A 21660-nucleotide genomic window follows, 5' to 3' on the forward strand; every position below is an offset into this window, starting at 1 on the left:
TAAACTGAAGCATGCAACCACAAAAAAGAAGAAAAAAAAAAATATGTAGCCATGAAAAAGGAAGGATGAAGATGCAACCATGTTCAAGCCACAGCATCCCAAAACACTGCTCCTGAAGAATGCAAATGTAGAACCTCCACGCTTGGTTTCCACCAAGCCCAGTTGTCCTTGCTGGGTCCTCCTGGAGGAAGAACCATCCCAACGCTGAGCTTGAAGTATGGGCTCAGCATTCCAAGGTTGCAGGAAAAGGACAAAAAGCAAAGCGTTGGAGAGGAAAAACTAAACACTCCCCTACCTGCTTGTGCTGGTGAGACGAGGAGCCCTTCCCTCTGGATGGGGAGCAGCTGCCATCGAGCTGCTCATTACAATCCGCCGTCCACTGCAAAAGGGATAGAAAGGCATTGTGTAAAATAATAGCCAGGCAGGGGAAACTGCTGCATCAGCCTGCAGCAAACATCACCCAGCAAACAGCACCGTGACTGTGCCGGGATGTGGAGCATCCACAGCTTTCTCTCTGCAGCACCAGCTCTGTTCCAGAACAACAGGGCTCCCCCTGATCAGCAGGGATGATCCCGAAAGCACTGGCTGGGAAATGCTCTGCCTGGTGACGGCCACAAGAGGAAAGCTCCAGGAACAATATCAGGAAGCCATTACTGGGTTGCATCGTTACAGAGGGTTTTAAAGATGGGGGGTGGGAAAAAAAGTTGCACCTTTCTGTTCTTTCTGTTGTTCTTTGTTTTTAAACGAAACAGAAGACAGAACTGCTGACTCAGCCAATGCATTATAGAGGTGTCTGCATCAAAACAACTCAATTTGGGGTCACTGGTTACCACTCCACAACGAAAAGAAGGGCCACAGCATAACGCTGAAAGTGATAATAACAATAAAGTAACTTTCCCTCTGTGAAGATGAAAGGTCCTGCTTAATCCTTAAGCCATTTCGATTCCCTGCCACGAGGACGCAGACTGCAGAGCCTCAGTAGCTTGCCCAAAGTCAGCGATTAAGTGGCAGCAGAACCCTGCAGCTAACACAGCTCTCTTGGTCTCAGTCCAGCGCTCAGCCACAAACCCATCCTTTCTCCTGCAGCTCTCGTTAAAGGGAGCCTGCTGCCTTCAGCCTGGCTGACAAACCAGCTCGCCCGTGCATGCATGCTTATTGCTTTGATAAGAGTGCTCAGGAAGAAAAACAAACGATCCCTGATTATTTCTTACAGAAGTCTGAGGTATGACTGGTAGGAAAGCAAGTATCTTTTGGACACAACAGATAACTCCTTCTTAGCATATGCACGGCTTGATAACAGCAGGTGACACATGTAGATCACCCTCGTTTCTTGTCCTATGGATAGCTAGCAGCTGCTTTCAAGTCATGCAGAAAAGCCACAGTCCCATTTCCACACACAGAAAGATGGATTTGGCTGGAACAGCAGAGGTGTGGGCACACCACCCCATTCCCAACAGCACTCGCACATCGTGCTCAGGTGTAATGATGCCTTTTAACTGAGCACCAGACCTCACAGACCCTTTTCTGTGCAAACTGTTCTACCACTCAGTGCTGTGCCTCTTCCGAATCACGAAGCAAAACTCTGCCTATTCATTTATTTCTAATACAGTATTATTTCTCAACTCGACATGCTGAAAACAGCCTGTTTGGCCTGAAACCCCTCGAAAGCATCACTTCAAATACAGACATTTCCCGGCCTCGAGTTACACAAACACACTGTTAAAGTGCTTGGGAACACCTGAATTTTCCTCCCACCTCTAATGGCTTTGATCTCAATTTGCAGAAGACCTCTATCCAGCAAAACCTACCTTCAAAGGTTCATTTGACTAGCAATGTCTTTATGCCAGGGTTGGGCATGGCACAGGCTGCCCAGGGCAGTGGGATGTCCCCGGGCTGCCAGAGCTCACCGAGTGATTTCCCACTACTCTCAGCCATAGGGTTTGGGTGGTGCTCTGCGAGGCCAGGGTTTGGATTCAGTGATTGTCATGGATCCCTTTCAATACAGGAGTTTCTAGGATTCTATCACTGAATCACACAATCACGGGGGTTGGAAAAGACTTCCAAGCTCCCCAAGCCCAAGCCCAAGCCCAACTCACCCCACCATGCCCATTGACCATGTCCCCAAGTGGCACATCTCCATGGCTCCTTCCCATCCCTGCAGGGTCAGGGACCCCCCCACCTCCTGGGCAGCCCATGCCAGTGCCTGAAAGCTCTTTGGAGAACTTATTCCTAATACCCAACCTGATATGATCATCTTACACTCATCTTATGGACCAGATTGCTCATATATCTCTGCAGAACAAGCACTGTTTTCCCACGGCACTTCTCTGCCACTGGGACAGATGGATCCTGCTGCAGACCCTTGCATCCCATCCACTATTACACATCTCCAGCCCTATCTACCAGCACACAATACCAGGACATTCCTTCGAACGCCACCACCAGCTCAAGAGGTTAAATTTCTCCTTGTGTAGGACTTGAAAAGTCAATTTTTAAAGGGAGTTGCTGCCTTTGCTCCTAACGAAACCACCAAACCACACCTCCTCTAAGCCATCCCTCTGTTTTCCGGGTGCAGTCTGTGGGGGAAGAGGCACCTGCACTCACCCAGTCCCAAGGGACACCCAAATGGCACCCATCGCTTCCAGGCACGTGCGTTCGTGCCATATCCTGTGTGTAGCACACTCCACTCGAAACAGAGTGATCAAAAACCCCTCAGGGCACATCCCAAGGCCACTTCATGATAAACGCAAAACACGGTCGGCAGACCTTCTCCAACTGTTGGCACCCTCATATGTGGCTGCCCCAAATCCAACATCTCCTTGCATTTCTAGGCTAGGAAGGACCCTTCAGCAGGGCTCAGCCCCACGGCTCATGTCCCCACCAACCTGAGAGATGTTGGACTGTGTCTTCTCGCTCTCGCCGTCGCCCTCAGTCTTGTCGGTGAGCAGCCCCTGCACCTGGTACTCCAGCACGTAGCTGTCAATGAAGCGCTCCAACTCCTCAATCTCCTGTGAGCGGCTGCTGCCCGCCTCCGAGGAGGCCGAGGCCACTGATGAGTTCTCCATCCTTTCAGCTGTGAGACTGCAGAGCGAGGAGACCTGGGGAAGGAAAAGGATGGGAAGTGAGAGCTGGTCCTTGGCCGCTTCCCTCTCACATCTCCTCCAGGAACAGTCAACAGGCGTGTCTTTCACTTTCCCTACACCTGCTAATTAGAGAAAGCAGCCAGGTTGGGCCTTGGCTGCTATTCTCCTATGGCTTACTGCAGGTTGGACATGTTTTGCTGTATTTCCACATTTCCAATTCATAGTAACTGGCCTGAAGATGACCTTAAAGCATTTCTCTCCAGCTGTCTCTCCATCGGAGATCCCCTTTGCAATGACGTTTAGTAAAAAAGGCAGCAGCAGGACAGGGTTGGGTGAGATGCTCCATCCAAACCTGCCATGTGCAGCAGGATACCACAGAAACCAGCACACAGATGTTCCAGCACCCAAAAGGTCCACCTCTATTACACCTCTTATACCTAAGGACCACATTTTGTCTGTCCTCCTCCCCACAGAAATATGAAAAGTTTGCCCAGAGCAACGTGGGTGCCTCATCCCTGGGCCATAGATGGGCCCTGGGGAGCCTGAGCTGGTGGAGGGCAGCCAGCCCACGGCAGGGGGTGACATCCCTTATAATGCAACCATTCTGTGGTTCTATGATCTTTAATGTCCATTCCAACCCAACCATTTTGAGTCTCTCTGATCCTTAACATCCCTTCCAACCCAACCATTCTACGGTTCTATGATCTCTAATGTCCCTTCCAACTCAACCATTCTACGGTTCTGTGACCTTTAATGTCCATTCCAACCCAATCATTCTACGGTTCCGTGGTCTTCAAGGTCCCTTCCAACCCAATCATTCCATGGTTCTGTGATCTTTAAAATCCCTTCCAACCCAATCTATGAAAAGCTTCTCCAGCAGCAAGCCAGCGTGACTGCAAGCAGCCCAGCGAGGAGGTTTGGGTGTGGAGGTGAAACAGCAATCACACCAGAATCTATTTTTAATACTTGTTCAAAATGGATTAGGATAAAAAAGAGGGGAAAAATCCTGCAAAACAGCAAAGAATGCATCTGTGAGGAGACCAGACAGCCTGGCCAAACCTCCAGAGAGCGACAGCAGCCAAGGTCATGGAGTGCAATGCATGCAGATTTTAGAAATGTTCTTACTGATGCTCGATGAAAACAAAGAACAAAGGAGGACGAGGCTGAGCAAATACAACTGGATGCACGTACCAAAATCCAAACGCCTTTTTGCTCCCAGGAGAGGACCACCACCGCCTGGCCCACGTTCAGGATGCAGATTTCATCTCCTGCCCTCCCTTGCTCTGCATATTTAGACTGGTTGGAGATGGGTATAAAATTACCCAGCAAAATCTGAGTGAGTCACGTGCCATCCGGATGGGAAGGAGAGAAATCTGTTCCCAGCTTGTGCAATTTGCAGCTCCCGAACTATTTCTCATCTGTCACTGCTGAACAATTGCAGCTTCATTTGGAAACCGCTGAGAACGAGCAGTTCTGGCCTAAGGATTTCGTCTGCTCAAGGAATTATTCCCAAATGTGCCCAGACTGTCAAAAAGGCTCATTATGGAGATCAACATCGCACATTAGCTCCTGAGCAAAATCATGTGGCATGTTAAGAAGGAGAAAAATATAGAAGAGGAGCCCCAGAGAGAGCATGGAGCCCCAGCGGAGGGCATGCCTCTCACCCCTTAGCTAATTAGTGCCAATTAACAAATGAAAAGCGCCACTTATTAAATGGAAAGTGCTACAGAAGAAGGGGACGTCCAGGACCAATGTTCTGGTCCCCAAGGGCCGCACCAGCATGGAGAGATCCTTACGTCCCATCAGTGTTCTGCTCATTAGTAACAGCAGAGATGGTGGATTGAAAGGGATTGGATTTATCTGAAGTCAGCAAACAAGCACAAGGCTAAATACCCCAACTTAGAACAGCCTCTGCTTTGGGCAATTGGCTGTTCTCGAGATCTCTAGGCTCTCCACGAGCTCCCAGCAGCTCCAACCTTCTGCTTTGGGGTGTCATGGGTAAGGAAACCTTTGTGGCTGGAGCAGGGTTCCCTATCTCTTTTGGACTAGAAGATCTTGGAGGTCCTTTCCAACCTCGCTGATTCTGTGATCTCACCTTGCCCTTGTACAAACAAGAGGCTTGGAAACAAAACCCCAAGCTCACACATGAGCAACAAAAGCAGTGCAAACTGAGAAGATGACTGAGAGCTTTTTGGGGAGCAGCAAACCCTTGGACTTATGTTGGCGTAGTGTCTTCACCGGGGATTCCCAACCCGGATACACTCCTGTATGATAATTAATAGGAATTAACCTCAAATCTGGATTTTTTTTCCCCACATTTCTCCCTTCTGCCCCTCCCTTCTGCCAACAAACAAAGGCTGTAAGCTTTTGGGGTCTAAAAACCGCCTTCCAAGCCTTTCCTACAAAGCCTGTGCACTGCTCATTATTACTATAAAATATGGAAGTCTACAGATGTGCAAAGCGATCATGACAATTTAGCAGTGATTAATAATAATTATACATTACAATGATGTTAATAACTATTATTTTAAAGAGTGATCTAAACGGGGTTCTTCCCCTAGACCTCCATTTACGCAGTTTTACCCTTAATCAGCAAATAAGCATAATAAGAATGAGGATTTTTTTGACATCTGTACGTGCATCCAACAGACAGCATTCACTCAACAGCACCCAAAGTGCTCCAGGCTCACGCTGAGCTCAAGGAACCAAAAGGTGAGCAGAATGAATGAACCCACACGAGGCAATGGTTTGAAAACCTGCATCTCTTAGCTATGTATTCTCCATTAAACCATTCCTGTGCTCACTAAACGTACTAAAACGTAGCTCGATGCAGCAGCGAGCTGCTCCTAGGCAGGCTGACAGCCTCCAGACCACGACAAACCTGTTTGCCATATGGGATCCGTCAGCCCATGCTTTGCTTGGAACAGGAGCTGCTTCCCATAAAAGGAAACTGCAGTGCAAATGCTTCACGTACCACTGCAGCCACCTCTGTGCTGCTGGGAGCTGCTTCCACAGTCCCTGCCACCCTCCTGGGTGGCTTCTCCCTATTTCAGTAGCGCACTGAATTAACCACATGTCAGCACTCTGCAAAAGACCCTCCTGTCTGCCATAAAGGGTATCTCACACCCTGAAGATGCTGTGATTAAATCCTCAAAGTAAGCAATACGGCCCCAAAATCAACGTCTCTTTCCTTTCCATCAGCTTCCTCACCTGCCCACACTTCTTTCTGGGGTCAGGCAGCAAGGCAAGGCACTTGGTCAAAGCCTCCACCACCTTCCTCATCCCGGGTGTCCACCATCCTGCCCAAGCCATATTTCTGTTTTTATGGCTCTCTTTGGCCTTCAATTTTGTTCGACATTTGGCTGCATTTAGGTCAGCAGTAAAACCTGACCTTACCTCACCTGAAGAAACCCCTCCCTTTCTGCTGTCTTTTCACAATCATGAAATAAATGAGCCACAGTTCAGAGAGTGGAACCAGACAAGGATCTGCTCCAATCCACTGGATCCCAGTAAGACTCTCCTCCATCAGATCCCAACATGTCTCCCCTCTACTGGATCCCAGAAGGGTTTCAGTCCACTAGGTCCCAAACAGGGTTCTGGATCCCTAACAGGGCTCCGCTCCATCAGACCCCAGTTGGGCTCTCCTCCATCAGATCCTGTTAGAGCTTCTTTCCAGCAGACCCCAGTAGGACTCCACTCCATCGGACTCAAATCAGGGCTCCGCTCTGTCAAACCCCAGTAGGGCTTCATTCCATCAGTTCACAACAAGGCTCCCCTCTGTCAGATCTGAAATAAGGCTCCCTTCTATGGGATCCAAATAGGGCTCCACACCACTGGACCCAAACAGGGCTCCCCTCCTCTCCATCATATCCCAAAGAGAGCTTTGCTTCACTGAAACACAACTGAGCTCTCCTACATCAAATCTCAGTACATCTCCGCTCCACTGGACCCCAACAGGGCTTTCCTCCACCAGATCTGAAATAGGGCTCTGCTCCATCAGATCCCAAACAGAGCTCTGCTCCATCAAAACCCAACCGGGCTCCCCTCTGTTGCATCCCAGTGTGGCTACCCTCCATCAAACCCCAAAAAAGGTTCTCCTCCATTGGACCTAAATTGCAGTGGTGTGTGCAGAAGGATCCCATTTGGGATTGGAGCTCCTGTTCATTGCCACAGCCCTGGCTCATTTCTCACCCCCTCCTTTTAATGAGCTCCTGCGGTAGCAATATTTTCTCTTTTAACATGGCAGAATTCCATCAACAAGTAATTAGTGATGTGCCTTCCTCCAACAGTGACAGCATCGTGATGAGCAAAGAGAGCAGCTCCGGTGAGCAGTGTGGCAGCAGCAGTTACCATGGAGAAGTAGGAACACTGCAACCTGGTATCACCACATCTCAGACAAGCATCATGTGTAAGCTTTGGATTTGCTGCTCCAATATCCTTCAGGATGACAGCATGTAAAGCACAGCACTGCAAACGGCTCCATCTCGGAGCTGATTCTTTTCTAATTAAGCCCCGAACATCTTGCAGCGAGTGGCGGCTGCTGGATCCAGCCTTGGGCTTTTCAGAATGGCTGCAGCCACGGCTGGCTGAGCATTTGCTATATTTCATCATCTCCCTTGGTTTCTGCTACCTGGCGATGCAGAAAAGCCCCAGTGACAGCTGAGACACCCAGCAGCTGCCACGTCTCGGTGCCATCAACGTGCCTAGCATGTCACCGAGCAGGCGGGTGCCACTGTGAATCAGGATGGAACCATTCCCATTAGAATAAACACAAACAACGAGGAAGGAGGAGGGGGAGCTCCCTGCTGTGCGGAGCTCCAAAGCGCCAGCTCTGCTCCCAGGAAATGAGGCAAGAATCCTCTTGTGCTGCACCATAGGGTCCTGGTGCCACCTCTGCGTTCTGAGAAATGTCCCCAGATGGCTGCAGACAAGAGGGGCTCACCTCACCTGAACTCCTTGCCACCCCCACCCCAATGCCACCGACCTTGGTAGCAGCAGGACAAAGCCAGGAGGGTGCCAAGTACAAAAGGGCACAGGATCTGACCCAAACCAGCTGCCGATGTAGCGACCCAACGCAGAAGGGAGCACGGAGAGGCAGATCCCTGCTTGCTTTACTGCCACAAGAGATCTCCTGCAGCTGGGGGGCTGGATGTTTTTCCTTTGTTACACAAAACCAACCCCCTCTTCACCCTCGCAAACAGAAAGCCTTGTGTTACGCCATATCTGTATGCTCCATTATGTCAACTCTGCGCGCCTTCCTGCCTGCAGGGAGGACGGTCCCTCTGGTGTGTGCTGGGTGCTGGGAGAAAAAGAAAGGGAAAACCCAACAGCGAATCAAAGGAGAGCAGATGTGGGATCACGAGCACATCAGGGAAGGTGGTCTCTTTGCATGCACCGAGACGGCATCTGCACTCTCACAGCGCAAAATTCCTTGGCTAGCAGAGAGTGTGTCTCACATCCCAGTGCCACACTGCTCCCAAAGTGTGTGTTAAACACCCCTGGCAGACTTATCCCATACATTCACCACACATTCCTACCCCACGCCCATTCACCCCTGCACATAAGGTCTTTTGCAAATAACCGAAGGGGGACTATTATCAGAAAGCAAATCTTTTCTTTCTGGGCACTGAGGCAATATAATGGGCACTTGTGCAGTGAAAAGCCCCGTAATCCTAAAAGACACATCCATCCCCCATGGGGATGTCAGCAGGGCATGGCGATCCCCGCAGCAGCGTGGTGACCTCTTGGAGGCCACCCATCCCCTTACAACACACAAGCTTTATGGCAGTGAGCGTTCCCGTGCATCTCAAGGATGCAGCTCACCCAGTGCAGAGGAGTGCATCCCCTGCTCTGCCCCCAGGAGCTTTTCTGAGTCTTTAAGTGCCTTCAGTGCTAAGAGACGACTGAAAGAAAGCAGCAGCCAGGAGGCCCATGTCCACAAGACCTTGCAAACTTTTTATTGGAAAAGAACAAGAACTGGGAAAACAGGCAGTTCTGTACAGACAGAATGAGGAAAGGTCTCCTACGGACTTACTTCACCTATCCCTGGGGTAGGACACATGGCACAGTGTCTGACCCTTGCACACTGGAACGCATCTGACATGAGCTGGCTGCCAAATCCTTCCCTTCCCTGGGGCTGACGGTGTCCTCCTTCGCTCCGTTCCCAATCTGTGCCATGGTCTGGATGCGCTCCAGACTGCAGGCTTCCACCCAGAGAAGTGATCGCATTTCACAGAAGTGACTTTTATTCCAACCCGATGAATAATCCCAACAAACCTGGCTTCCTGAGAATGAACCAGCCTAAAAGGCACAGCTTTGCCATACCCCAGACCACTGGCATCCGTCCTCTGGGCCATTTTGTAGGAGACCGAGGGTTTGATTCACTGGTTCATTATTTTCTCCACCCCTACAGGGATGGCTCACACCCGCTCTCTGTTTCCCATAGATAAAAAATGGCCACCTGGCATTAACGACCTTCCACCATTAATGACCCTCTATCCGTTTTTCAACCTGTGAGGAAGCACAGCATCACCTGAGTGTTCTCCCAATGGATCTTCTAACGGTAATTCCAAGAGCAAATGTGAAACTCAGCTGGACCACCACATTGCTCCAACGATATTTTGGGAAGAGGCCACAGCTCACTGTGACCAGCAGGGAAACTCCAGGTGCTGAGAACAACAGGATGCCCTGGGCATACATCACCAATCCCACAGCTCAGAACCTGCCCTACTGCACCCCACTGGGACATGTCCTTCAATGAACCAACCCAGTCCCTCAACAATTCAACACCATCCTTCAACGAACCAGCCCCATCTTTCCACAAACCGGTCTTTAATGAACCAACCCCATCCTTCAACAATCCAACCTCATCCTTCAGCAACCCAGCACCATCTTTCAATGATCTAACACCATCCTTCAATGTTCCAACCCCATCCCTCAACGAACCAACCCATATCCCTCAACAAACCAACCACATCCTTCAATGAACCAATCCTACAAATACCAAGCGGAGGAACTCCCTACACAGGAATTTTAATGCAATACTGGCCAGCCACCAGCCTTTGTTTTGGTGCTGAAAGTGCATCTGTTTGTGCAGTCACTTCCAGACTGGCACAGCAGTCACCACGCATGTCCCCAAAGCCCTGCTGGTCCTTGCAGTGCCACCTCCTGCTCATCCCAGTGGTGATGATGCTGCAAGTGTCGGTGCAGTGAAGTGTATCACCCAGGGGATCACTGGGTTTGATTAATACAAGGTAAATGAAGCTCAGCTCAGAGAAGTCCTAGCGGATGGGTAAGGACAGGAAGGTTTTCATTAATGTGAAGCAAATGTAGGTGACAAACAGGATGAGTGTGTTTTGCTTATCTATGTCATTATTGCAAATAACTGGTTAGAGGGCACGTGTGTCTCTACAGCCACCTGTAAAACACAGATCTGAGGCTATTTGCTCACCAGCTGCAGTCCCTGGCTCCTGGAAGGTGGTACCCCCAGGAAAGCAGCCATGTCACTGCTGTCCCAGCTACCCTGTCCCCAAGTGTTCTCTTCCTACAAAGCCCTACATTTCACCTTCCTCTCCAAGCCCCATTACTTTGGCATATGTGGGATGGGCTGAAACCCCAGCACCAGAAGCAGCGTTGGGGTTGGGGACTGTTCTCACCTCCCCTAGCTGGGCTAACACCATGGGAAGCGTCACAGAAGGTATGAACCCACAGCCTTTTTGGCTTCAAACTCATAAGGATGTGGCTCATGGGAAGGAACAGGCACAACCAGCACCCTGACCTGGCACCCACGCTTTGTTTGCTTGCTTCTCATCCAAGGTCAAGCTCATTGAAGCAGCTCAGATAATCTCAAAGCAAACTTTAACTCTTGAGTGGAAAAGGGAGTGTTTGGGGAAACACCGAGCTGCCTGCAGGGAGCAGCCCAACCAACCTGCCCCAATACAAGGGCTGTAAAGGACTGACCTGGGGGTTACCTACAGACAACCCAAACGGGGTGTGTTTACTACAAACACAGACTGGCCAGAAATACTTATTTTGATAAGTTTGTCTCATAACTCAACCAGCTCACAGAATCACCAGGACCATGAAAGTTGAAGTAGGCCTCCAAGATCCCCAAGCCCAATCTCAACCCTTACCCACCATGCCCCAAGTGCCACATCTCCATGATTCTGGAACACCTCCATGGATGGTGACTCCACCACACCCTGGGCAGCCTGTGCCAGTGCTTGGTAGCTCCGTGGAGAATAAATTGTTCCTATTTTCCTATTTACAGAGATGGCTGAGGATAGGGCCCACCTTTGAGGAACACTGTGCCCTGAGGAACCCAGACATGTGCCCACCTTCAGCGACCCACCAGCCATGCCCAGGTCCGATTCCCACAGAGGTATGAGGCTTAGATTGGTTAGACTGCAGGGGAAATTTCTATACTCAGAGGCAGTGAGACCCGGCACTGCTGCCCAGAGGAACGTGGGAGCCCCATCCCTGGGGGTACTTGAGGCTGTGTATGGAGCCATGGGCAGCCTGAGCTGGTGTAGGGCAGACAGCCCACGGCAGGACTGGGGCTGGGGGACTGTGAGGTCCTTCCAACCCAACCATGCCACGACTCTATGACAAAAGCTCAGAGGCACATCCTCAGTGTAGTTTTACACGGGTCCTGGGGAGAACCATCTGCAGCTTCAGCAGGAGCCCTGTGGCAGGGAGCCTGCTGCTCATGCACCTTTGACCTCAGAGGAACCAATACAGCACCCAGAGTACTTAGCAGCTTTTTAGCCAAAGTACATTTAGAAAAAAAAAAAGAAAAAAAGATAAAAGGGAATTTGCTTATTCAAGCAACTGTTAACAGCATACACACAGAGCCACAGATGAAGCAGCTAGGCTTATGAAGAGACTGAGAAAGGCACTTCTGGAATAAACGATACAGTACATTTGGCCAACAAAACAAACCCTGCGTCCAACCTCAGCTTACTGTGAGCACTTGGAGACTTTACAGGAAAGTAGGAGGAATGCAAACAAACAGCATTACTGACCCAGCTCCTGGGTGCTGAGTGGCACAGGGAATGCTGGGGCTTGGTGCTGGACTCTCCCAGTCCCACTGGAGTTTTATTCTGAGCAATTAATGGCAAAAGAGGGGGGGAAAAAAAAAAAGAGAAGAAACACCAAAAAAAAAAGTCACATCATTTGTTTTCCAGCAGCCCAATTCAGCTTGGTGAGTTTTAAATAGTTTTGGTCATCAAAGTGTTGGAAAGAGTTCTCTCTATTTGCAGGGTTTGGTCCTCTTAAATAAAAGATTTTTGCTTTTGTTTCTCCGCTGCTCTCCATTCAGCAGTGCAAAACCATCCAACACATTCTGCTTTGGATTGGACGAGGCACCTCAACTTGGTGCTATTTGCCACTGATCTTCCAATGAAATCAAACAGCTCCATCCTGAGCGAGCACAGCTAAAAACCCTCAAACCCTCCTTGTTCCTCACAGCCACCTCTGTTAGAGCAATTCTTCCAAGGGCCAACTAACAGAAAAACTGCAATAAAATTAAAAAAAAAACACCCACACTCACCACCAATTCCTTATTCTCATCCCTGATTCTCCTGTGTAGGAGAGCTCGGAGTATGTGAGGATAACTTGGGGCACACCCAGCACTGAGCCTACAGCACAGAGCAGATCATTTCATGTGCTGCTGTAATCCATGTGTGTTAGCAGCTAGAAACACACAGGAACTTCAGGCAAGTGTCAAATGTGTCGCTTTTTTTTTTTTTTTTTTTTTAACTTACATAAGAAGGAAGTGGGAAGACCCCCGTCCCACCCCCGCAGGGAGTGTGGACTGCTGCAGCCCCAATTGCTTTTTCAGGCTCTCTGCTCACAGTTCAGCACGAGGAGCTCCTCCTGGGGCTGTACTGAAAATATTTACTCTGCCACAGATACCACAGAAACCCTGCTGCAGATAGAGCCTAGCTGCAGATACAGCCCAGCTGATGCCTGCACACCACTCCCCTGTCCCCTTCCAGGTCAAACTGAGGATACTGAACAGAACAGGGGGGGAAAAAAACAGGTTTTGGGTGTGGTGCTGACTTGCTGTTTGCAGGCAGTGCTGTCAAGGAGCTGCTAACCTCGCTGATCCCATCAGGTGCTTTAGCACAGGGCTTATCACTAAGCTCTGCCCGGCATGGGGCACAGGGCTATAAACGGCTGCTGTCAGCCCAGCTGCACTGCTGGGCCTCCCCAGATGTTGAGGAGAAACAGCTGTTTGCGACTGAACTCACCCAAGATGCAAGGCTTTGCTGTTCTGCTCTCCATCTCCCAGGCTGGCCTCCATTTATCCGCGCTGATGGTGCTGTTAAATCCTGCTGACACGCTGCAAATCCCTGTCCTGCTGGAGGACAACACGGCACCTTTTGGCAGTAACCAGCCTGTCGGTGCCCAAACCAACCCTTCTGCACAGGGGGTGGGCAGAAAGCAGGGCGGTGGAAGGACCAAAGATGGTGCACAACCCAACCCTGCAACCGTAAGCAGGGCAGGGAGCTCCGACACACCATTCCCACCCATAACTCAGGCAGAGGGAGGACTTCATCCAGCACACGTGTGCTTGGGGAACAGAATGGGGCTGTGATGAAGGGTGGGATGATGAGGGGTCGGCCCAGGGTCATGCAATGAGGTGCCAAAAGGCCCTGCTGGACACAGCGGGGCGTCCAACCAGGCCAGGAGAGGTGATTCACAGGTGTGTCACTGATCAGGAGAGAAGTCCTGCTCTCTGGCTTGCCCGGCTTGAGTGAACGGACAATATTATCAAAGGAATGACAAGCGGCAGCTTGGAGGAAGACTCGTGAGAGCCAGTGAATCCTGCACTAACAGGGGAAGAGCAAGATTATCATAATTAGGTCAGCTGGTGATCAGCTTTCTCACAGGCACACATGCCCACGAGCACTACTGCACTGCCATAAAGTGGCAACGTCCCCACGGAGCCAATAAACCCAGACACAAGGTTTAACCCAGGACAGCTGCCCCAGCCCAGCCTTCCACAGCAAGGCACAAGGTCTCTCCTCCCACTTCACCAAAGCCAGAAGAAACCTCTTCCCAGAGGCAAGCAGCCAGGAGGTGTAGGCTGAGCTCTGGAAGAAGGGCTCAGGTCAATGTAAGGCTCGAAAGCACAACAAGTGAAGGCTCAAGCTCCGGGAGGCAAGGAGCAAAGAGGATGACTTCGCTATAGGGTACATACAAGCTTTTCCCCGTGCAAAGGGAGCTGGAGGTTTCATGTTATCCATCTCTTCCTCCAGGCCGGATCGCACCAGCTCTGCCATCCCAGCAGCCTTAAGGCATGGCACAAGGAGATGAAAAGGCCCCAGCTCCAGACCTGGAGGAGGAATTTGGCTGAGCTCACCTCCAGATGTCTGACACTGGCCCAAGCAAACAGGAAAGGGAGACCAAAGGGGAGGATGTGCATGCTGTCCTGCCCCTCCTCTTGCTTCCTCACCATCTGTACCATGGCAGAGCATCAGCTGTCTCCAATTAGGCTGTGCAACCCTGCAGCCCAACCTCCAGCCCCATGTGATGCTGTAGGAAGCGAACACATTACTGCAGAAGCTCTCAACCCAGCATACAGCCTCCACCCTACACACCTACCTGCCCCATGGATGCTTCATGCAACCATTACTTCCCCACAGTCATTACAGATCCCTGCCCAAAGACCAAGAGAACTCCTTAAAAACACGTGGATATTTCCCATATTACCCCTAGATTGTGCAGAAGACCCTTGTGCTCAAGGCTGACGTTCAGCCTGCCAATCCCTCCCTCACCCTCCCAAGCGATGCTCTGATGCTGTCCTGTGTCCCAGCCTCTCTCCAGCAAACCACAATGCAACAGCTACCATTTCTCACACATTTGGAATCAAGAGTTCACCGCTTTTTTGTTAAAATAATTGCCTAATCAAATGCATCACTTCCAAGCTGACACTCCTCCTAATGTTTTAATCAACAGATGTAGATGCTGAGGAGAGAGCTGATGTGGCCTGAGTTACTGTAAGCACTGCGAGGACACGACCATGTCTTGTCGTTGGCGTCACTGGATGACGTGGAACCCAAGGGGAGCAGAGCAGAGAGTCAGCAAATGCCAGAACAGTTATGCTGCTGAACAACAACAAGCCAGGTAATGAATGGCTACATGATTTGGTTGGAATTCTGAGAAAAAAAAAAAAAGTTGGACACAAGCAAACCAAACCCCACCTGAAGCACAGCTTGGTGATGGCCAGCCTCAGCTCCACAGCACAGCCTGCCATCTCCGTACAAAGAAGTGCAAATTCCCCAGTTCCACAGCCACAACCAGTGATCAACTTATCACCAAGCGGGCTGGAATCACAGAGCCATTGAACCATTAAGGTTGGATAAGACGTCAGAGATCCCCAGGTCCAACCCCAGGCTCACTGATCATATTCCCAAGTGCCACATCTCTATGGTTCTTGAACAGCTCTAGGGATGGTGGCCCCTCCACCCCCCTGGGCAGCCTGTGTCAATGCCTGACAGCTCTTCAGAGAAGAATTTTCTTTCAGTGTCCAATCTGAACCATTACCTCCTCTCCTATTGCTTGTTTCCTGGGAAACCAGATATTTATAAGCATCTCCCATTCAACTTGTGCATTACAGCTAGCACTTCCATCAGAAAGCCTCCCCTGGTACACAGGTTCATGAGAGGAAAACCACATAAGGAACAGGGGAAACGTGCCTCCTGCATGGCTACCACACCGTATCCAGAAACATCTGACAGAACCGGACGGGTCTGCTTCGACAGAGATCTCAGTAAGGGTGACATGCGACTCGCGTCCCCAGCTCTTTGCGAGATCCTGGGGTCACCAAGGACATCTTATGGGAAATTCAAAGAGATACCTTTGCCACCTACAGGAGCAGCTCAGTATCAGAACTCTTATCAAAAAACCTGCGAAAGCCTAAAATTCACCACTCCCCAAAATCCAGCGCTGTCAAAGCGGGGTCAAGTCCCCACTGCGTGCATCACAGACCAAAGGTGAGGACAAGCTAGGAAGCATCAGCAGCCCTCCTGCTAAAACCATTGAGAAACAAGGGCATGCAAGCTACAGACAACCCAGGAGCTGAAAGTCATAAACAAAGGGTTGCCAGAATTTCCTAAGCAGGTCAAGAACACCTTCTGGCTTTGAGCGTTGGGGTTTGGTGGGGAGAGGAAGGATTCTGGGTAGGCTGGGTTTGTAGGTTCCCCTCAGAGCAAAGTGATGCTGCAGCTGGCGGTGCTGGCTTCCAGCAGAAGACAACAATTAAGCTGAAACAAATGCACTCTTTTTCTTGCGACGCAGCACATGGCCCGCCATCTCTCCAAATGACCCCAGACAAGCCCATTCCCCTCTGCTGCTTGTAGGGCTCACAGGTCCCCAGGCTGGCAACTTGTTCTCCTCAAGCAGTGTGCTGTGAGGATACGCCTGGCACATCGTCCGCCCCCAAAACGTGCCTTTTCTCACCCAAACATGGGGTGAGGAAGCAGACGGGCTGCTGTTGCATGGAGTGCTCATACGGTGAGGTGTGGGGGGAGCAGAGCTGAGCCGGCAGGGATGACAGTGCAGAGGCAAGAGAGGAATGGCTGAGTCACTTCCTCCCCCACAGCCCTAAATAGACTAAGGAAAATCGTTCTGTGAGCTGACAAGAAAGGAACAGAATCCCCAGAAAGAAAAAATTAAGAAAAAATTAAAAAAAAAAAGAAAAAGAAAAAGAAAAAGTGCAAGTAGTGACGGCAGAAAGGGAAGGGCAGAGCAGGTGGCCCCAGGTTGCAGCTGTAGTAACGGCCATTACCAAGAAGGGAGCACAGGGCACGGCTTCCCACTCAGCTCTCCTGAATCTGGTGTCCACCAAGCAGCTCCAAGCCCTGCATCCAGTGAAGATGACCGCCAAGGGCCCATGGTTGTGCAGGTCCCTTCCAACTCAACCACTCTAAGGTCCTGTGATCCTTCAGGTGCCTTCCAACCCAACCATTCCATGGCTCTACGATCCTACGACTCTGTGTAGAAAAGCCCCATTAGCACCCCACAGACAGCTAGGCAGTACAGCCAGGTGCTGTCCTGTTCCATAAATCCCGTCAAGGGCTTACAACTTCTGCTCTGTGCAGTGCCAATCACGGCACATCCTCGCCGCCTACTCAGATGGCAGGTGATGCAAAGAGGGTTAGACAAGGAGAATCCTATTGAATTCAGAGATTCGGGGCCGTATCTTGGGCCATCAGCTCTTTGGAGTGGATTTTTTCAGTATCAGTAGGTTCAGCGCCCCAAAGTGCTGCCATAATACAAGAGGCCACAATGAGGTGTCCCACAGGGCATGGAAAATCCCTGCTGCCAGCTGATGGAGGGGACCAGGTTTAGATCTCCAGCAGTATCCCTACAGATGACTCCCTCTTTGGGCACAGCATGGATTTTTTGCTTAAAAAACATTTTGTGAGGCTTAGAGCTGGCCCCACCATAAACCTCAAATCCCACTGGGTGTCACCGAGGTAACCCACCTGCACCCAGCCAACATCACTGCTGCAGTCTCTCCCTTTGGGCAGGAAGAAACTGGATTTCCCTCTTCCACCCATTTCCTTAAAGCATTCCTCTGTCCAATTTGGCTAAAATCAATCCCAGGGTTGAAACATTTCTGGAGGAACCAGAAGCGAAATCCCATCTGACTGCATAAGCCTCATCTCTGTAAACAAAATAATAACAGTAAAAAAAGCACAGAAATGGGAAAGAAGCCTCAGTTTGAAGTGGCTATAGCCCCTCAATAAATAAATCTTTTACCTCACGTAATGCATATTAAGAAAAAAAGCCACTCAATGCTCTCCTTTGGGCTGGTTTCTGGAAAGACGCCGTGTGCCCCACCGATATTCAAAGCCTGGGAAGAACAGCCAGCACCTCAGGGTTTTAACAAAGCCCTGCATTGCTGGTGTGCTGCAGGATTTAAGGCTCAGTTAGGGGGTTTTCCTTGGCCAGACCACCACGCCACTGCTGTAATGGTGCAAGCTTCCACCCTTCCCAAAGTTCCGTACGGGTGAATGATGTCCCCCAAAGTGATATCCCCCAAAAGTGACATCCCCCATACAGACAACCCCCGAACCACTAAACCCACGTTCCTAACACAGCCATCCTCTAAAGCAACATCCTCCAAATTGTCAGCCCTCAAACCGACGTCCCCCAAAGCGACAGTCCTCAGTCTGACAGCCCCGACCTCTCGGCTGAGCACAGTGCGACCTCCATCCCCGTGAGTGGAGGTGGTTGGACAGAGGCAGCTCCAAGCTCCAGCCCTGACCCGACGTCACAACACAATGTGCGCACGGCAAAAGACAAAAAATGTCATTTAATGAAATATGTACAAGAGCAAAGCCTCCAGCTGCCGCCGAATCCATCAGCTGTAGCTAAGGACAAAGCACGGCGTACCTCACTTGCTCCTTGTTGCAGGATGCAGGAAGCCGGGGGCAGCTGTGTGTCTGCTGTGCACGCCTGTCCTTCTGACAGCTCCAGAAGGGAAGGGAAGGCTTACTTGCAATCAGGCCAATTAAAAGAGTCGGTGACGCCCTCCACAAATTGCAGCACACTATGAGATGCTCCACCAGCAGGCTCCTCGCAGAGGGGTGAGGCGGGATGTGGTCCTACAGAGACCTGAGCGAGAAGTTGAGGTGGGTCACCACAGCTCCTCCTGCCACGGGGAAACCAGTTTGTTGGGTTTTGCCCTTTTGCTGTCTCTACCCCCTGGGGGAAAGAGGCTGTGGGATGGAGGAGCAGAGAGAATGGAAGCAATGCCTTTCCCAAAGCACAAAGAACACTCCTGGTCACCGTGCGGTCCTCGGAGCCTTGCATGGCTACGGATGACCCCAAAGAAGAACTAAAACCTGATGGAGCTGTGTGCGTCCCTGTTCGCTGCAGGGAGTTGGACCTGATGGCCTTTAAAGCTCCCTTCCAACCCAAACCACCCTGCAATTCTATTTTACAATAACTGCTTTCTTTCAGCAGGAAAGTTGGTGGTTGGATGCAAAAAATAGTTTAAAATTACCCAATGGCATCTCCGTCTCAGCCTGAAATGAATTTCAATTAGGGTCAGCAGCAAGGCATCTATATTGTAAGTGCCCTTATGTACACACTCAAGCAACATTATCTTAATTTGTATAAAAATATCAATATAATGGCCAGTCTCTCCAATGAACAGCGATTCCAGGCCCTTCACTCTTGATGACTCAGTAATAACACTCGTGGAGCAGAACTTCTCCAAGGAGTTTCACAAGGACAACCTGAAGTATTTAAGGACATTACCTGCCCAAATGCCCTAACAACACCACACATCTTCCAGACAGAAAGCTCCAGCCTGAGCTGCCCCAAAAGCACCAGAGGATGGCTAACTCTGAAACCTACTGATGTCACATGCAATGTGAATGTTTGATTCTGCTAAGCCAATGCCAGGACTCAGCCAGAGGCTCACTCCAGCAACAGGAACACAAACATACAGAGGTTCCAGGAGGGTCTGCTTGCAACTCTGTACAGAATACGAGCAGAAATGCAACTGCAATCTCACCTAGCTCCCGTTAGTGAAAGAGCAGGGGAAAGGATAGGTGCTGTGAGGAACGGGGGACAAACCCCAAAACTGGGAACAGAGAGGAGGGTCACAGTGGCATAGCTATTGCCAACAAAGTTCAGAAAGCACGAGCAAGTGCTGAAGGGCATCTCCCCATCTCCCTCCCACAGCCTGCGAGGGTCAACAACCACGGAGAATGTTTCCATGCTTTGCACATCACCGTGCAAAGGAGGAACCATCTGCGGACCATTCCCATCCCAGCAGCGTGCGGGGCTGACTCAGCTTCAGCAGCAAGTGTGAGAGCAAGGAGCCACCTCATACAGCTCCCCGCTCCCTCTGCCAGCACATCTCAGGAAGGACTTCTGGAGCCCCGGGTGCTGGGCTTCCTCCTGCAGCTCCGCTGAAATGTGCCGTTTTGTTACACGTGGATGTGACGTGGCATCATTCTGCTTCTTAAAAGCAACTTCGGGTTTGAGAAAGGACAACAAATGGAGCTGGGCAACGTTAAAACACCTTAAATGAGGCACGGGGCACCTGCAGAGCCTTTGGGTGCAGGTACTGCAGAAGGGCCTACGCTCCAAACAACCAGAGGAATGTGATTTGAATGCAAACACTGCCTGAGCTGCCCAGAACAAGGTAGAAAGGGCGTAGATCTGTACCAGACCGTGGTTTTCCCAACTCGGTAGAGCTCTGACAGTGTGCTGTGACAGCATCCAACAGCAGAAACCCATCCTAGGGGTGTGACTATGGCTGAGGGACACGGCCAGTGGGTTTGCACTGGGGATGCCGGAGGTTTCCTGCCGCCTTCACAGTCCCGTGGTTCTGCGACCACCCGGCCACGCTGCGGCGCATCTGGGTGGGGACAGGGCAGAGCCCGGCAGCTCAGCGCCCGTGCCACCTCCGCACGTTTCTCTGCCGGCGGTGACCTCCAGCCGCAGCCCGGTGCCCACCCGGGCGGTGCTGAAGGGCGGCAGCGCGGGCAAGACAAAGGGAAGCGAGCTCAGTCGGGGTGCAGCGGGGCACGCCAGGCGCTCACGGCCTCCTCCCCGCACGTGCAAGGGGAACCCGGCCTCGGCTCTGCAGCACTGCGGGCCGGGGCTGCCGCTCCCGCAACGGGAGCAGAACCGCACGGCCGCTGCCCGCACGCACGGCGGGGCGATCCCCGCAGGCGGAAAAAACGACAGCAACGGACCGCTCCGTGCGGCACCGGGACCGCCCGGCTGCCGCGCACACCTCCCCCAACCCTCCATCCCCCTCCCCCTCCCCGGGCTCGGAGACAGCGACCTCGGACGGAGCCCGCGGCTGTCAGCCATCGTCGCGTCCTCACAGACACAGCGGCACGGGGCCGGAGGGCGGCACGCCGCTCCGCGAACGTCACGGGAAGGGGAATCCGGGGGAGCGACGCCCCGAGCCGGGCGGGCGGCCCGCCGCACCCCGCCGCAGGGCACGGAGCCCGCACGGCCACGCGCACAAAGCCCCGCCGGCCGCCGCCCCCCGCGCCCCTCGGCCGCGCCGCCCGCACCCCCCCGCGCGGCGCCCGATCCCCCCGCGCGGCCGCGCCCGCCCCCCGTTACCGGATGGCAGCGCTCCAGGCCGGCGGGATGGGCGCCGCCCGGCCGCCAGCAGCAGCTCCGCCGGAGGAGCCGGGCAGTGCCGGGCCCTGACGTACCGCCCGCCCCCCGCCCCGCCCCGCGCAGGCCCTGCCGGGAGCTGTAGGCAGCGGGGCCGCGCTGAGCGCCCGGCTCTGCCCTGCGGCCGCGCCCCGCGGTCGGCAGCCGCCGTGCCGTGCCGTGCCGTGCCGTACCGTGCCGTGCCGTGCCGTGCCGTACCGTGCCGTGCCGTGCCGTGCCGTGCCGTGCCTTGCTCCCCGCACCGCCGTCACGAGGAACTGACCGAGTCAGATCCCAGTGTTGCTGCTCTCTGCCTTATTTTTGGCTGGACGGGTTGCCGTGGCGACCTGGTAATGATGGGAAGGGGGTGCCTGGGATTGTGAGAGCTCATCGCTCGTTTAGGGTTTTGGCTTTGTGTCGTATTCAAGGC

At 52.0% G+C, this 21660-nt stretch overlaps 1 protein-coding gene across 4 annotated transcripts in view; it reads right to left on the minus strand.

The window, feature by feature from the left end:
* Nucleotides 1–21345, minus strand: part of CTIF (cap binding complex dependent translation initiation factor) — a 95132-nt gene extending 73787 nt beyond the window's left edge. For 2 of the 4 annotated variants that reach the window (XM_010725146.4, XM_010725145.3), the window contains exons 1-2: nt 2886–3098; nt 296–379 (exon numbers count right to left, since the gene is read on the minus strand). In XM_010725146.4, coding sequence (XP_010723448.3) covers nt 296–379; nt 2886–3065 — 264 coding nt within the window. In that variant the 5' untranslated portion in view covers nt 3066–3098. Of the gene's footprint in view, nt 1–295; nt 380–2885; nt 3099–18491; nt 18714–21194 lie in introns of those variants that run through there. The other 2 variants (XM_085213080.1, XM_085213079.1) reach the window with 2 other exon arrangements.
* Between the last annotated feature and the right edge of the window lie 315 nt (nt 21346–21660).

Source organism: Meleagris gallopavo, chromosome Z (genome assembly GCF_905368555.1).
Source record: "Meleagris gallopavo chromosome Z, MGAL_WU_HG_1.1, whole genome shotgun sequence".
NCBI classification, from domain to species: domain Eukaryota; kingdom Metazoa; phylum Chordata; class Aves; order Galliformes; family Phasianidae; genus Meleagris; species Meleagris gallopavo.